At 40.2% G+C, this 19,333-nt stretch overlaps 1 protein-coding gene across 2 annotated transcripts in view; it reads left to right on the top strand.

Moving 5' to 3' along the window:
• The first annotated feature begins 8,274 nt into the window (after positions 1 to 8,274).
• shc3 (SHC (Src homology 2 domain containing) transforming protein 3) overlaps positions 8,275 to 19,333 on the top strand; it is a 37,574-nt gene continuing 26,515 nt past the window's right edge. Inside the window, exons 1-3 of one of the 2 annotated variants that reach the window (XM_074617531.1) lie at positions 8,275 to 8,382; positions 12,943 to 13,015; positions 15,728 to 18,494. In XM_074617531.1, coding sequence (XP_074473632.1) covers positions 17,820 to 18,494 — 675 coding nt within the window. In that variant the 5' untranslated portion in view covers positions 8,275 to 8,382; positions 12,943 to 13,015; positions 15,728 to 17,819. Of the gene's footprint in view, positions 8,383 to 12,942; positions 13,016 to 15,722; positions 18,495 to 19,333 lie in introns of both variants that reach the window. The other variant, XM_074617530.1, reaches the window with a different exon arrangement.

The following is a 19,333-nucleotide window of genomic DNA, read 5'->3' as shown; positions in this document are numbered from 1 at the left end:
AATACTAGCTATACCCTGCTAATGCAACAAGAATACTAGCTATACCCTGTTAATGCAACAAGAATACTAGCTATACCCTGCTGATGCAACAAGAATACTAGCTATACCCTGCTAACGCAACAACAATACTAGCTATACCCTATTAACGCAACAAGAATACTAGCTATACCCTGCTAATGCAACAAGAATACTAGCTATACCCTGCTAATGCAACAAGAATACTAGCTATACCCTGCTAATGCAACAAGAATACTAGCTATACCCTGTTAATGCAACAAGAATACTAGCTATACCCTGCTGATGCAACAAGAATACTAGCTATACCCTGCTAACGCAACAACAATACTAGCTATACCCTGCTAACGCAACAACAATACTAGCTATACCCTGCTAATGCAACAAGAATACTAGCTATACCCTGCTGATGCAACAAGAATACTAGCTATACCCTGCTAATGCAACAAGAATACTAGCTATACCCTGCTGATGCAACAAGAATACTAGCTATACCCTGCTAATGCAACAAGAATACTAGCTATATCCTGCTAACGCAACAACAATACTAGCTATACCCTGCTAACGCAACAACAATACTAGCTATACCCTGCTAACGCAACAACAATACTATCTATACCCTGTTAATGCAACAAGAATACTAGCTATACCCTGCTGACGCAACAAGAATACTAGCTATACCCTACTGATGCAACAAGAATACTAGCTATACCCTGCTGATGCAACAAGAATACTAGCTATACCCTGCTAATGCAACAAGAATACTAGTTATACCCTGCTGATGCAACAAGAATACTAGCTATACCCTGCTAACGCAACAACAATACTAGCTATACCCTGTTAACGCAACAAGAATACTAGCTATACCCTGCTAATGCAACAAGAATACTAGCTATACCCTGCTAACGCAACAACAATACTAGCTATACCCTGCTAATGCAACAACAATACTAGCTATACCGTGCTAATGCAACAAGAATACTAGCTATACCCTGCTGATGCAACAAGAATACTAGCTATACCCTGCTAACGCAACAACAATACTAGCTATACCCTGCTAACGCAACAACAATACTAGCTATACCCTGCTGATGCAACAAGAATACTCGCTATACCCTGCTAACGCTACAAGAATACTAGCTATACCCTGCTAATGCAACAAGAATACTAGCTATACCCTGCTAATGCAACAAGAATACTAGCTATACCCTGTTAATGCAACAAGAATACTAGCTATACCCTGCTGATGCAACAAGAATACTAGCTATACCCTGCTAACGCAACAACAATACTAGCTATACCCTATTAACGCAACAAGAATACTAGCTATACCCTGCTAATGCAACAAGAATACTAGCTATACCCTGCTAATGCAACAAGAATACTAGCTATACCCTGCTAATGCAACAAGAATACTAGCTATACCCTGTTAATGCAACAAGAATACTAGCTATACCCTGCTGATGCAACAAGAATACTAGCTATACCCTGCTAACGCAACAACAATACTAGCTATACCCTGTTAACGCAACAAGAATACTAGCTATACCCTGCTAATGCAACAAGAATACTAGCTATACCCTGCTAACGCAACAACAATACTAGCTATACCCTGCTAATGCAACAACAATACTAGCTATACCGTGCTAATGCAACAAGAATACTAGCTATACCCTGCTGATGCAACAAGAATACTAGCTATACCCTGCTAACGCAACAACAATACTAGCTATACCCTGCTAACGCAACAACAATACTAGCTATACCCTGCTAATGCAACAAGAATACTAGCTATACCCTGCTGATGCAACAAGAATACTAGCTATACCCTGCTAATGCAACAAGAATACTAGCTATACCCTGCTGATGCAACAAGAATACTAGCTATACCCTGCTAATGCAACAAGAATACTAGCTATATCCTGCTAACGCAACAACAATACTAGCTATACCCTGCTAACGCAACAACAATACTAGCTATACCCTGCTAACGCAACAACAATACTATCTATACCCTGTTAATGCAACAAGAATACTAGCTATACCCTGCTGACGCAACAAGAATACTAGCTATACCCTACTGATGCAACAAGAATACTAGCTATACCCTGCTGATGCAACAAGAATACTAGCTATACCCTGCTAATGCAACAAGAATACTAGTTATACCCTGCTGATGCAACAAGAATACTAGCTATACCCTGCTAACGCAACAACAATACTAGCTATACCCTATTAACGCAACAAGAATACTAGCTATACCCTGCTAATGCAACAAGAATACTAGCTATACCCTGCTAATGCAACAAGAATACTTGCTATACCCTGCTAATGCAACAAGAATACTAGCTATACCCTGTTAATGCAACAAGAATACTAGCTATACCCTGCTGATGCAACAAGAATACTAGCTATACCCTGCTAACGCAACAACAATACTAGCTATACCCTGTTAACGCAACAAGAATACTAGCTATACCCTGCTAATGCAACAAGAATACTAGCTATACCCTGCTAACGCAACAACAATACTAGCTATACCCTGCTAATGCAACAACAATACTAGCTATACCGTGCTAATGCAACAAGAATACTAGCTATACCCTGCTGATGCAACAAGAATACTAGATATACCCTGCTAACGCAACAACAATACTAGCTATACCCTGCTAACGCAACAACAATACTAGCTATACCCTGCTAATGCAACAAGAATACTAGCTATACCCTGCTGATGCAACAAGAATACTAGCTATACCCTGCTAATGCAACAAGAATACTAGCTATACCCTGCTGATGCAACAAGAATACTAGCTATACCCTGCTAATGCAACAAGAATACTAGCTATATCCTGCTAACGCAACAACAATACTAGCTATACCCTGCTAACGCAACAACAATACTAGCTATACCCTGCTAACGCAACAACAATACTAGCTATACCCTGTTAATGCAACAAGAATACTAGCTATACCCTGCTGACGCAACAAGAATACTAGCTATACCCTACTGATGCAACAAGAATACTAGCTATACCCTGCTGATGCAACAAGAATACTAGCTATACCCTGCTAATGCAACAAGAATACTAGCTATACCCTGCTGATGCAACAAGAATACTAGCTATACCCTGCTAACGCAACAACAATACTAGCTATACCCTGCTAACGCAACAACAATACTAGCTATACCCTGCTAACGCAACAAGAATACAAGCTATAACCTGCTAACGCAACAACAATACTAGCTATACCCTGCTAACGCAACAAGAATACTAGCTATACCCTGCTAATGCAACAAGAATACTAGCTATACCCTGCTAATGCAACAAGAATACTAGCTATACCCTGCTAACGCAACAACAATACTAGCTATACCCTGCTAATGCAACAACAATACTAGCTATACCGTGCTAATGCAACAAGAATACTAGCTATACCCTGCTGATGCAACAAGAATACTAGATATACCCTGCTAACGCAACAACAATACTAGCTATACCCTGCTAACGCAACAACAATACTAGCTATACCCTGCTAATGCAACAAGAATACTAGCTATACCCTGCTGATGCAACAAGAATACTAGCTATACCCTGCTAATGCAACAAGAATACTAGCTATACCCTGCTGATGCAACAAGAATACTAGCTATACCCTGCTAATGCAACAAGAATACTAGCTATATCCTGCTAACGCAACAACAATACTAGCTATACCCTGCTGACGCAACAACAATACTAGCTATACCCTGCTAACGCAACAACAATACTAGCTATACCCTATTAACGCAACAAGAATACTAGCTATACCCTGCTAATGCAACAAGAATACTAGCTATACCCTGCTAACGCAACAACAATACTAGCTATACCCTGCTAATGCAACAACAATACTAGCTATACCGTGCTAATGCAACAAGAATACTAGCTATACCCTGCTGACGCAACAAGAATACTAGCTATACCCTGCTAACGCAACAACAATACTAGCTATACCCTGCTGATGCAACAAGAATACTAGCTATACCCTGCTAACGCTACAAGAATACTAGCTATACCCTGCTGATGCAACAAGAATACTAGCTATACCCTGCTAACGCAACAAGAATACTAGCTATACCCTGCTGATGCAACAAGAATACTAGCTATACCCTGCTAACGCTACAAGAATACTAGCTATACCCTGCTAATGCAACAAGAATACTAGCTATACCCTGCTAACGCTACAAGAATACTAGCTATACCCTGCTAGTGCAACAAGAATACTAGCTATACCCTGCTAAAGCTACAAGAATACTAGCTATACCCTGCTAATGCAACAAGAATACTAGCTATACCCTGCTAACGCAACAACAATACTAGCTATACCCTGCTAATGCAACAAGAATACTAGCTATACCCTGCTAATGCAACAAGAATACTAGCTATACCCTGCTAATGCAACAAGAATACTAGCTATACCCTGCTAATGCAACAACAATACTAGCTATACCCTGCTAATGCAACAAGAATACTAGCTATACCCTGCTGATGCAACAAGAATACTAGCTATACCCTGCTAACGCAAAAACAATACTAGCTATACCCTGCTAACGCAACAACAATACTAGCTATACCCTGCTAATGCAACAAGAATACTAGCTATACCCTGCTGATGCAACAAGAATACTAGCTATACCCTGCTAATGCAACAAGAATACTAGCTATACCCTGCTGATGCAACAAGAATACTAGCTATACCCTGCTAACGCAACAAGAATACTAGCTATACCCTGCTAACGCAACAACAATACTAGCTATACCCTGCTAACGCAACAACAATACTAGCTATACCCTGTTAATGCAACAAGAATACTAGCTATACCCTGCTAACGCAACAAGGAGACTAGCTATACCCTGCTAATGCAACAAGAAGACTAGCTATACCCTGCTGATGCAACAAGAATACTAGCTATACCCTGCTAATGCAACAAGAATACTAGCTATACCCTGCTAATGCAACAAAAATACTAGCTATACCCTGCTAACGCTACAAGAATACTAGCTATACCCTGCTAATGCAACAAGAATACTAGCTATACCCTGCTAACGCTACAAGAATACTAGCTATACCCTGCTAATGCAACAAGAATACTAGCTATACCCTGCTAACGCTACAAGAATACTAGCTATACCCTGCTAACGCTACAAGAATACTAGCTATACCCTGCTAACACTACAAGAATACTAGCTGTACCCTGCTAATGCAACAACAATACTAGCTATACCCTGCTAACGCTACAAGAATATTAGCTATACCCTGCTAATGCAACAAGAATACTAGCTATACCTTGCTAATGCAACAATAATACTAGCTATACCCTGCTAACGCTACAAGAATACTAGCTATACCCTGCTAATGCAACAAGAATACTAGCTATACCTTGCTAATGCAACAATAATACTAGCTATACCCTGCTAACGCTACAAGAATACTAGCTATACCCTGCTAACGCAACAAGAATGCCAGCTATACCCTGCTAACGCAACAAGAATGATAGCTATAGCCTACCCTGCTAATGCAACAAGAATACTAGCTATACCCTGCTAACGCTACAAGAATACTAGCTATACCCTGCTAATGCTACAAGAATACTAGCTATACCCTGCTAACGCAACAACAATACTAGCTATACCCTGCTAATGCAACAACAATACTAGCTATACCCTGCTAATGCAACAAAAATACTAGCTATACCCTGCTAACGCTACAAGAATACTAGCTATACCCTGCTAATGCAACAAGAATACTAGCTATACCCTGCTGATGCAACAAGAATACTAGCTATACCCTGCTAATGCAACAACAATACTAGCTATACCCTGCTAACTCAACAACAATACTAGCTATACCCTGCTAATGCAACAAAAATACTAGCTATACCCTGCTAACGCTACAAGAATACTAGCTATACCCTGCTAATGCAACAAGAATACTAGCTATAGCCTGCTACAGCTACAACAATACTAGCTATACCCTGCTAATGCAACAAAAATACTAGCTATACCCTGCTAACGCTACAAGAACACTAGCTATACCCTGCTAATGCAACAAGAATACTAGCTATAGCCTGCTACAGCTACAAGAATACTAGCTATACCCTGCTAGTTCAACAAGAATACTAGCTATACCCTGCTAATGCAACAAGAATACTAGCTATACCCTGCTAATGCAACAAAAATACTAGCTATACCCTGCTAATGCAACAAGAATACTAGCTATACCCTGCTAATGCAACAAGAATACTAGCTATACCCTGCTAACGCTACAAGAACACTAGCTATACCCTGCTAATGCAACAAGAATACTAGCTATACCCTGCTAACGCTACAAGAATACTAGCAATACCCTGCTAACGCTACAAGAATACTAGCTATACCCTGCTAACACTACAAGAATACTAGCTGTACCCTGCTAATGCAACAACAATACTAGCTATACCCTGCTAACGCAACAAGAATACTAGCTATACCCTGCTAATGCAACAAGAATACTAGCTATACCCTGCTGATGCAACAAGAATACTAGCTATACCCTGCTGATGCAACAAGAATACTAGCTATACCCTGCTAACGCAACAAGAATACTAGCTATACCCTGCTAACGCTACAAGAATACTAGCTATACCCTGCTAATGCTACAAGAATACTAGCTATACCCTGCTAACGCAACAAGAATGCCAGCTATACCCTGCTAACGCAACAAGAATGATAGCTATAGCCTACCCTGCTAACGCTACAATAATACTAGCTATACCCTGCTAACGCAACAACAATACTAGCTATACCCTGCTAACGCAACAACAATACTAGCTATACCCTGCTAACGCTACAAGAATACTAGCTATACCCTGCTAACGCTACAAGAATACTAGCTATACCCTGCTAACACTACAAGAATACTAGCTGTACCCTGCTAATGCAACAACAATACTAGCTATACCCTGCTAACGCTACAAGAATACTAGCTATACCCTGCTAATGCAACAAGAATACTAGCTATACCTTGCTAATGCAACAATAATACTAGCTATACCCTGCTAACGCTACAAGAATACTAGCTATACCCTGCTAACGCAACAAGAATGCCAGCTATACCCTGCTAACGCAACAAGAATGATAGCTATAGCCTACCCTGCTAATGCAACAAGAATACTAGCTATACCCTGCTAACGCTACAAGAATACTAGCTATACCCTGCTAACGCAACAAGAATACTAGCTATACCCTGCTAACGCAACAAGAATGCTGGCTATACCCTGCTAATGCTAATGTTACATGGATACTGGATATAGCCTGCTAACGATAACGCTACATAGATGCTAGATACCCCGCTAACACTACATAGATGCTAGATACCCTACTAATGCTAGATAGATGCTAGATACCCTACTAACACTACATAGATGCTAGATACCCTACTAACACTACATAGATGCTAGATACCCTACTAACGCTAGATAGATGCTAGATACCCTACTAACACTACATAGATGCTAGATACCCTACTAACGCTACATGGATGATGGATACCCTACTAACACTACATTGATGCTAGATACCCTACTAACACTACATAGATGCTAGATACCCTACTAACACTACATGGATGATGGATACCCTACTAACACTACATTGATGCTAGATACCCTACTAACACTACATAGATGCTAGATACCCTACTAACACTACATAGATGCTAGATACCCTACTAACACTACATTGATGCTAGATACCCTACTAACACTACATAGATGCTAGATACCCTACTAATGCTACATAGATGCTAGATACCCTACTAATGCTACATAGATGCTAGATACCCTACTAACACTACATGGATGATGGATACCCTACTAACACTACATAGATGCTAGATACCCTACTAACGCTACATAGATGCTAGATACCCTACTAATGCTACATAGATGCTAGATACCCTACTAACACTACATGGATGATGGATACCCTACTAACACTACATAGATGCTAGATACCCTACTAACACTACATGGATGATGGATACCCTACTAACACTACATAGATGCTAGATACCCTACTAACACTACATAGATGCTAGATACCCTACTAACACTACATGGATGATGGATACCCTACTAACACTACATGGATGATGGATACCCTACTAACACTACATAGATGCTAGATACCCTACTAATGCTACATAGATGCTAGATACCCTACTAACACTACATAGATGCTGGATAAAGTTACAAACAAACGTTTCTTCACTTCCCTGGAGTCAACGAGCAGGAGCAGATAGCCTACAGGAACAGCACCACTCTGCCATTGCAACTCAATTTGGGTAAGTTTTTGCCATATTAAAATATAACTTTACCACCGGCAAAAATACCTCCACTCATTAAATCCATGCTCCTACTTTATAACTGCAGTACTTATGTCAAAGCAATCTACTAATATGTTTATACTAATATACTATACTAATATTTGGAAATTAGGGGTGTGACGAAATATCGTGCCACGAAATATTGCGATATAAAAACGTGACGATATGCATTGTCAAGACGAAAAACTTGATATCAGGACATAATAGGTACTATGTACGTATGTATATACGGGCTCTGCGGCTAAAGCTGCAGCCTCTTCCTTCTGCCCTGTGAGGCCTATGTCTCAGCCTCCTTCAATAGACCTTGCACAGTGCGTAGTATAGCCCACAGTTGAGTTACATATTTTTTTAAGTGCTTTGGGCCTTTTGTAAGTTATTTCTGGGTACACTGAGTTAGAATAGTGACATAATCCATTGATTTTCATATCTAAACATCATAATAATTCTACAACTGTTTTGGGCCCTTTTAGTTGGCGGCCCCATACCAGGTTGCCTACCTTGCTTAACGGTGAAGTCTGACCCTGGTGTTTTTTAGGGCTGTCAAAATTGTGTATTTATTGTAAAAAAAAAACAATATAGGTTTGAACTCTTCGAATATCTATTTTTGCGCATTATGTCCATGACACTGTGTTCTAACTGGCAGTGAGCGATGCAAAACTGTTTCTTTTTATTCCTGTCGCCCGCTTTGAAAGCCTGCAATGGACGTAGTGAAGTTGCAACGAGGAGGTATCTATAGGAAATCTCCTCATTTCGTAACGTAACGCAGAGCCTCCATCTGTAGCTGCTGTAATCCTGTAAAAAAATCCTGTAATCCTACCAATCACTGCCTTGCGGCCCGCTTGGAAAGAACCAATCAGATGCCTCCCTTCCTCCCTGCCTCCCTGCTCATACTCTACCCTTGGCGTGCACCAGCCTGAACAGCGCGTTACCGCCGCAAGTTTACTGGAGAATGGAAGAGAAAAGTCAGCCCTGCAGTAGCACTGTCGTGGTCACTGGTCATAAGGTAGCCTTGTTGAGTTGAGGTCCTCTCTCCGCTCTGTGTCTGTGAAGTAGTTAGGATGCGGCTGTGCACGTGCATGTTTGTGTGTGTGTGTGTGAGGGGGGTGGGGGGTGTTGCCTTGGAAGGAGGTGTGGAGGGGTGGGTTTAGACGGAGCTCCTGAGGCGATGCTACTTTCAAATTATGCTACCTTTCCAACATTGTCGAACCTATCTTTAATTTTCATATTCCAATATCTGTTTTTTACTGTTTAAATACATATTCAAATTTAGAATATTCATTCCCATGAACCAGAGTGTATTTCATTTTTCTATAATCAGTATTTGATCAGTTGATTTACAGTAAAGTATTGGATGAATGGCATATACTGTATAATGTTACTATAGGGCTACAGACACATGCACGTGCACTTCTACATATATGAACCTCTTGCACTTCCGCTGCTCCTGTCGCTTTTGTAATGAACCATTCACAGAAAGCTCAAATGATGCCCCAGACATGATTATGAAAATGAGCTCTCAAGGCTACACATTGTCCACACAGGAAATTCTTACATCACTCTGCTCTCTTGAAGTAGGCTATCAATAATGTTTCCATTTGCTATTCATTTTATTTTAGTCTCATTGAGCTTTTAAGAAACATTACACACTTGTATAACCACAGTCAGTAATGTTATTGAAATGTGGTCACAAACAGGCTCATATGAGGTCATGGATGTAGGGCAAGAAAAGGACACTCGGCTTCCATTCAGTGTGAACACAATGCTAACCACAGGTTGTGTAACTTTTATATATTTCCATCAAATATAGAGGTGTCCCTGGCCCATATATTATGAATAGACTGAATATATATGGGGGCAACTATTTGTTGCCACCATTGCATAAGTTGTAATAAAAGTGGTAGTGGGATGTAACCCACAGTAAAACAAGTAGATGACTGTGTTGGAACACCAGCAATAAAGCAAAGGAGTGGCAGCAAATGGGTGCAATGGACATATATGTTGTTTTTTCCTCCCACTAATATGTCAACAAAATTGAGCTTGCATTTAATGTTAAGAATTTGCAGTTTTATTTTATTCAGTCTTATTTTAAGAGGAAGATTTTAAATTTGTCTTTTTTTGTGATCAAATTTTAATTTTCAAGTCATCAACATTTACATACATATGTAATACTGGACATGGAAGAGTATACAAACATAGTATTCTTTTTTTTTTTGTCCACGTATATTATGTACGTATTTCTGCCCGACAAAGGGCTCTTATTTGCCCCTCTATTCTTTAAAATATCCCCTTTTCTCTTCACCCACCCCAGATGGCACATGGGTAAGACAACCCCAAAAAAAAATAGGAAGTGTAAAATGGAAAAGTGAAATATGTAAGGGTGTAGCTATGAGAGCGGCATCGCCCTGTCGGGGTTTATTTCACAACAATGACCCGCTAGCTGTACATTATCTCGCTTATTACACGGCTACTTACTGAAGAAATCAGTATTTTGACACAAAAACAGTCCGCCAGAGTCCAACATCAGAGCTGCGCCCATAGCAACGGTCTGCTATACATAGCAACGGACTGTTATACAGAAATTACAGACCGCAGAACGCCGTGATTGACCAATCAGAATTGAGTATTCAATACACCCGTGTATTGAATATATATATATACATATATATATATATGTATATATATATACATATATATATATATATATATGTATATATATACATATATACATATATATAGAGAGAGAGAGAGAGAAGAAGAAGAATTTTTTTTTTTTTTAAATAAAATAAAATTGTTTCTGCATTCTTGTTCCCGTTTCTAATACTATCATGCAGATTTTTTTTTATAAAAAACAAACAAAACTGGAAAATGGAAAAGTGAAATATATTTTTATATATATATACCGGTATATAAAGTAAAAAATAAAGACAAATAAATAAAATAATTAAGGAATATATATATATAAATAAAAGCATTGCAAAAGCAGTGTTGCAAATTAGATTGCAATACCCTAATTTATTGCAAATTCTGTTCAAATATAGGCAACATAAAAATGTATCAAAAGAATAAATAAAGTATGTTCATGTTTTATTGCAAATGTTAAAAGTCTCCTCAAACACTACAACATTAAAGTGGCAGTAGGCAGAATGTTTTTGGCATTATGGACAAAAATTCCATAATAACCTTTCAGCATATTGTAATTCAAGTGTTCTGAGAGATAACTAGACTTCTGCTCCTCCTCATGGCTCTGTTTTCAGGCTTTCAAAAATCTACCCGTGACGGGAGACTTTGACCAATCACAGGTCATTTCAGAGAGAGAGCGTATTGTCTGTGCTCCGGTCATGGGACCAGAACTTGGTGTTCCTCCACTAGATTTCACAATGGCGGCGGTGTCACAAACGTTCTCATTTTACAGCTAAACAGTACACTACAAGATGATTTTGAAAACATTTGAGGAGAGAAATAGGCATTACAGTAACAGAATATTGATTCATATTTGATCAGCGCTGCCTAGTTTGACCCTTTGGTCGGAGTCCGCGAGTGATTGACAGCCGGCTCTCATCCACGGTAGATGGATAGCAGACCTCAGATCAGCTCTTGATGCTTGTTTTCCTCCGGTCTGTTAAATCTTGCAGATGCCGTTAGGAGCACCAGAGGACACAGAGGAACATGATTTTTTTCAGGTTGCCTGTTTCTCTACTACTGTCACGATATAGCGACCGTTTTATAAAACCATTTTTCGTAATCATATTTGCTCCAATCTCGCCTACTGATGCGAGATGCTTTAAATCATGAGCCAAATATCTGAAGTGTTTCATTGCTGTGGGTGAATAATGCATTTTTTGTTTTAATAATAACAAAAAAATGGTCACATTTTACCAGTTGCCTGTGTCTGCCCTTTCTGTAACATTGGTTATTTTGCTTCTAGCTAGTCTGAAAATAACTCTGGCTTTTTTGAATGTTTTTGGTAACCTGGCAACAGTAGTCAAGTGGAGAAGTGTCTGCTGCTTTCCTTGCCAATGGATGCTCTTTTCCTCTGTCTCTCCTTTCTCATTCACTCTTAATGTATGTCTGAAAAATGAGATGGAAAAATGATATTAATGGAATAAGTTGTCATTCTTACATTCATCTATTAAATGATATGAACTTTGGGTGATTATCTGGATGACTTATACTGTATATTTTGTAAATGTTCTTATTCAATATGCATATTTTATGAAATAAGCGGAAGACACATACACATTTATGTTGTCAGTGTACTCTTATTTTGAAAGCTTTACCTATGGGTTGTTAAGATGTTACAAGCATCTCATTGGAAGAGGATAATCGTGTTTATGTTTGTGCCATCACATTTATTATTTATTAGACGCTCTGTGACCTGTCCACAGATGGACCCCATCATACACTACAGGAAGCTCCACGCTGTGGCTGACTGCATAGGAAACACCCCAATGACAGCAGATATTCTAGATATTCCCGCCTTTTCTTTTCAACTGAGCCCCCTTGTGTTTCTCTCCACAGTAGCAGGGAAGCGGTGGGTGGGCCTTCAGTGCCTCAGGATCTCTAGACACCTGCTAACAGAACACTACAATGCGTGAGTAGAGCTTTATTTTGCACCTCTGTCCCCACGTCTACACAGTCCTCTGAAGAAAGGCGGTCCAATTCAGCCATAGGTCTGCACCCTTCTCCAGGGCTATTAAGCAGACTTTTCTCAACTCCACACTGAGATAATAGTGCAATAAACTAATTAAGACTAAATGCCTTAACGCACGGGGGGGGCGTGACGAAAACCAATACGAAAATGCAAAATACTCGCCTGCGAATATTATATATCTAGGGCTTTTATTGTGAAAGATAAGAACGGAAGGAGTGGATCTGGTCTGCGCTGCCTTTGTCAGGGTTGAAAGGAGTAATAAAGTTTGTCATCTTGGTTCCGACTACGAGGCCTCCGTGTTGTTGTTTCGTACATATAGACGCAACTCGACCCGTTCTGCACAACGTGATTGGTTGATGCCTTTATGCGGGGTGTGAAAGGTCAGAAAATCAACCTCGTTCCAGAAAAGAAATTGCGTTCTGTGGGAATTTATTAGGGCACGGTCACACATGCATAAAATTAAATTGGCGAATATTATTGACATGCAAATTAATCGCACAAAAAAAAAAACGACCGCTGTTTGTAACGGCCTTTAGAGTCTGCAGCCATTCTAGCAGCTCTAAAGGGCTAAATGATAACATACTCACACTGACAATGCTAACATGCTGATGTTTAGCGAGTATCATTTACCATGTTCATTTGCTAACATTTGCTAATTAGCACTTAACAGAAAGTAAAGCTGAGGCTGCTGGGAATGTCATTAGTTTAGCAGGTATTTGGTCATAAACCAAAAAATTGGAAAAATGTCATGGGAATCCATCTGATTATTGTTGAGGTATTTCACTAAAAGACAAAAATGTTGACCTGCTGTTGGCGCTAGAGTAAATGTCAGCAGGGTTCATCCTGACACTTCGATGAGACCCACCCCGCTTAGTTGCTGTTGCTATGTCTGTTGAGTGTTTCAATCTTGTCACTCAAATTTACCACTCAGGATTTGAAACAATGAGGTAGACAAAAGCAGGCTTCTTATTTCTAGTTGACGGTCATCGATTTTGACTACTGAGAAATGGTCGTCGGCAGAATGTATCAGCTGTAGCTAATAAGTGTTTGCTCCGTGAGTTGGTTTGTTGCTTTAAAACAAGTCATGCTAAAAGTGTGAGGCTAAAGCTATGGAGGAGAATTTAGCCCTGGTTCGCGTCCGAAATTCCACATTGACATGCTATTTAGTACGCTAAATCAGTATGAGATTTTTTTAGTGTGTCCGAAACCTTAGTATGAAACCAATAGTATGCGAATTGCATACTATTTCTGATGAAATATTTCAGTATGCAACACTGGACACTATGGCAGCATAAATATCCCACAATGCAATGTGGCAGTAATGACAGACAGCTCTGCAACATCAATAACGCTTCAATTTAACTGTAAATATAAGATTCCACTTTGCTAGTTGTAATATATAGTTTGAATTAATTCAGACTTTGATTCTCACAAACCGTTGTTTTCGTCATATGAGGTTGGCACAGGCTACTATGGTTACACGTCTTCAACCAGGAGGCTCTCAGGAAGTGAAGACATAAATTACTGCTCAGTGCGTCCAAAAAAATACATACTACTGTTTATTCACACAAAAGCATGTTGAACGATAGTACTGTACACCTATTGAGTATGTAGTGCATAGTATATTTAATTTTTTACAGTCAGAATGGGAGGAACATCCGATGAAAATAAAATATTTTCAGAGTCAGAACTGTAATGATATTACTTAATTAATATTAGTACTCTTATCAGTACTCGACAAGTACCCAAATATAAGTACCAGTACCACTAAAAAAGTGGTATCGATGCATCCCTAATTTTAATGTTGACATCCCTGAGCTTCCATATAGTACTGACTTAACTTGCACTGATCACATCTTATCATACGATCATGCATTATTTTTGGTTTAACAATGTTGAAAGCCAGTTTGTGGCATATATTAAAGTTAATAGGAAGAATAACCACAAGACAAGAGCATAAAACTGAACGTTTTTAGTCCTTGGTGAAATGTGCATTTGCTGCTCTTTGAAAGGTTTGATATTGTACAAAGTGTAATCTTTCCTTGTTCAAGTAATTTTAATTTCTTCTTCTAGTCTAGCAAAGTAAGACTAATATAAAATACAAGTAGATGACAAATACGCTTAATCAGTGTATCAGCTGATACAAGATAAAAAAAAAAGAAAACAGGGTAGGCCCAATAATCACTGTCTCAGAGGGTAATACAATTGCAAAGGACTTGATGTACTGTATGTACGTTGATGATATATTATTAAAATGATCAACAAAAACATATAAAATATTAACATACCGGTTGTCATTCTAATAATGAAATCAAATTGGATGCTAATTATGTATTTTCAAAAGAGTCTAAATATCTAAATATATTTTTGAACCCAAAATACATTTGTTGTTCTAGTACATTTGTACTATCTGCCCTGGTACATATAAACAGTAAATTGCTAATTAAATGTGTAGGTGGTAACTGTTCACATGAATGTGGAGGGAAAAAAAGCTGATAATGGTGACAATCAAAATCACGGGGGTGGCATTTTTACTTCTAATTTCTTTTCTGGATATTTTTCTTGTGTGTTATTTTGTTAACAGAACATTAGCTTATTAAATCGTGCACACATGTCATATGGGATGATGTACGTGTCGTTTTTAAAGGACAGTCGAGAGAAAACAGAATGGACACCTGCGTCTGGAATGGTCTCTTCCACTATTCTGCAAGCCTCCCCTGAATGAGTCATCCAGCCAGCTCCTCATTGGATAAAACCATGCCATCCCAAGGGATTGCCTTGCAGAGGCAGAAAGGCCTTGCTTCCATTCACAGAAACATTGGTATGCCAGCCTGCTATTTCATTCACATAAAAGACTAAATATTGCATGCTTTTTGTCCTCCGCTCGTATCCTCCTTTGTCTTCTTGCCTCCTCTTTTCATTTGTGACCGCCTGCCTGTTCTTCCCTGCTTTTGTGTTTGCCTTTTTTTTTCTGAGGAGAGAAGGCAGACGTGCTGTCTTTTTTTTTTTTTCTATATATGCCAGGCAGGAAAGAGAGATGTTGGGAGGGACTGCAGTGCGAAATCTGCAGCAGAGTGAGAGCGGAAGCTGCTTATGAATGAGTGTCAGTCTTTCGGCTTTGCTAGATGCTCCTGAGGACATTTTACATGAATGGTGTCTGGCTGTGTGCTTTCCGCTACCGGGGAGACAAAGATGCTTCATTGCTGCTCGTTTTAAGGAGACTCTTGGGCTTTTTTCTGTCATCCTTTCGGTTGTTTCATTGACTCATCTGCCTGAGAAACGTGTCGTTCATACTGTTCTTTTTTTTTTTAGTTGTGTCATTCATGTAATTCAACCTGGACCAATTGCTGGGTATTGTAGACAAGCTGCTTCCTTGTTGTGAACTGGATTTTTTTTAATCCTTTGTTGCAGAATACTGATCTGCACATTAGACGAATGGTCTCACAACATTTTAATGGGAAAAATAGCTTTATTCATTTTTTGCGTTAATGCCTGGTTATTCATATTCTGTGCAGAAACAACAAGTGTATTAAGTCGTCATAGGTTTTTAAAGTACATAACTGAGAACCAGGAGTGATGTCTGCCCATATTCTGCAGCTATTATAAATTAACATGGACAATATATTAATGATGTTGCGTATTTCCGGTCATGCTAAAATTTGACTGTATTGTTGCTTTCAGTGATTCACAGTATATTTAGGAAAATTACATCTTTATAAAACATTTAGATAGAGATTTTATTCTTGAATCAAAGATTTTTGTTAATTTGGCAGGATTGAAGCTGTCAATGAAATGGCTTCTAGTTTTTCATTTCATTTATTATCATTTATGTGATTAGTTTATCGTGCGAATCATCCTTTTATCACAACTTTTATCCATTTAATAAGATATTAATTGTGTATAACGTGAATTCAAGCAGAATATTCTCAATAATTATGTTGCTGAGTTAAATAATCAAGCCATCTCTCATTCTTAATTTCCGTTTCTCAGAAAAACAAATGAGAAGGAAATAATTACAGAGAATAAACATCAGACTGGGGAATTTAAAAATTGATTGGTTCTAGTGTGCTGTAAGTGGGAGTTTTTTTTTTTTTTTTCTCCCTCCGACAGGAAGTGATTTGCAGTGTTCAGCAAGCCTTTTGTTGAGAAGGTTTTCTCAGATCAGTGAGTCATGCTTTAGCTCTGAGCCAGCAGGCAGGCAGGCAGCAGTCAGTAGAGAGTATTTGCTCTTCCCTCGCAGTATCCGTGATCATCGACAACATAGACCTTTCTCTTGTTTGCTTTACTTTTTGGATTTTTGAGGCTAGAAATCAGCAGCAGCATCACCGCTGGAAACCAAACAAGCTGCACCACAACACTGGCAGCCTTTTAGAGACCTCTCCATCCTCCTCTTCCTCTGCTTCAGTGCTGTGTTTCCATGGATTGTGTCTGTATATTTCTCTCTGACGGATTGGATTGCAGCTCTGGATTTTACTGAGAGCAGATTGGACTTTGGCGACAGCAGCAGCAGCAGCAGCAGCAGCAGCAGCAGCTCAACACAACCACCACTGTAACCTCAATAGAGAAAATTACAGTCAGGTGGCCTGTGATTGCTAAAAGGCGTTTGCTGCCTGTACCGCCGCTGCTATGTTACAGGAGAGGGTAATCAGCACGGCTCAGCCACGTCTGCCAGCACACTTGTGAAAGAGGCAGGCTGTGCGTGTCGGTTGGTGGAGAGAGGGGAGAGAGCAAGAGAGAGAAGGGTATGCTTCACCGTACCAAATACAACCGCTTCAGGAATGAGTCAGTAACGTCCGTCGATGAGCTTCTCCACGGCCTGTCCATGAACCCCAAGGTCTCGGCCACCCCCCAGTCTGCAGCCGAGACATCTTACACACCCCCGAACGAGGTCCAGCCCTCCTCCGCCACCACTGCTTCCAGCACCCCCACCGGCCACGGCTCTGACCACCTGGAAGATGGAGGCACCACCCTCTGTACCCTCATCAACAAGGTGTCAAGCCTGAAATTCAGCAACTCAGGCAGCTTGCTGGGCATCAAGGGTCTGCCCTCGGCTGTCAAGGACCTGGCTGTGTCTAAGCTGCAGGGGGGTGGGGGATCGGGCTCAGGCAGCTCCAGTGGCCCGAGCCCCAGCGCGGCGACAGCAGCAGCAGCAGCAGCAGCAGCAGCAGCAGCAGCAGCAGCCTCTGGTGTGGGCGGCTCTCTGTGCAGCTCGGCCTCCCATTCAACCCCCTGCTCGCAGCTGGAGCCAGCCGTCAGCATGAGCAAGAAGAGCAGGCTGGACGAGCACCAGCCCGGCGGAGACGACTGGCATCCAGGTGGAGGTGGAGGTGGAGGTGGTGGACTGGTGAGCAAACCCCCCAGAGGATGGCTACACTCGAGCGAGAAGATCTCAGGTCCAGGAGTGACATACATTGTGAAGGTTGGTGGTCTCATTTCTCATTCTTTACCCATTCTCTCTTTTCTTTCAATGACTCAAGCTCAGCTACCTGCAAGAGAAAGGGGTGGGGGGGTGGGGTAAGGAGAGATAATGTAGATTCATTGGCACATCACAACATGCCCTTGAGTGGGTGTATGTAGGTTGGCTACAGCAGAAGGCTGAGTGAAGGAGCAGCGACCAGAAAATAGACATTGAATAATTCAGGAAATAGAGAAGGTCAACATTGGGAAGAAGTAGAGAGAAAAACCTGCGATGTGAAAACATAAAACAGCATTTTGAGCCTGCTGCAAACATTTCAATTCATACGGTCTGTCTTCTTGTGGATGTGGAACCACAGCGTTATGCTTTTGTAACCATGGTGATATGTTATTTCTGTACATCGTGCATCTCTATGGCTGTTTCAGCTCGCCGACAGTGAAATGGTGGAATAGGAAAAAAAAAAGCGACATACAGTGCATGTTTGTCTCATAGCATCTCATATTAATGTTGTTCAGCCATCATTAAAGGGGCACAAGTTGGCGCACAACTACGAGAGCTGTGAATGTCATCATGCCGGCAATGAGTCACTAGCATGAGGAGTGATGATGCTGAGCCCTGGCTCTTCAAGGTGTAAAGTGAATGGAAAAAAATGGAGCAAACCATTTTCACTGAATGTGTGCATTTGCCCTGAACATCTTTTTTATTCATGCAGCACATTAAAAATGTAAATGTCTTTTCTGAATGAGCATACTGAAGAGCATTGCCGGGTGAAACGTGTTATATTTCAAATCAAGTTACACAGTATGATTGCCATCATATGACACCTACAACTCGCCTGAACA

This window comes from Sebastes fasciatus, chromosome 19 (assembly GCF_043250625.1).
Source record: "Sebastes fasciatus isolate fSebFas1 chromosome 19, fSebFas1.pri, whole genome shotgun sequence".
Classification (NCBI taxonomy): domain Eukaryota; kingdom Metazoa; phylum Chordata; class Actinopteri; order Perciformes; family Sebastidae; genus Sebastes; species Sebastes fasciatus.
The sequence above is the reverse complement of the archived record's forward strand: the minus strand, read 5'-3'. Positions and strand labels throughout refer to the sequence as shown.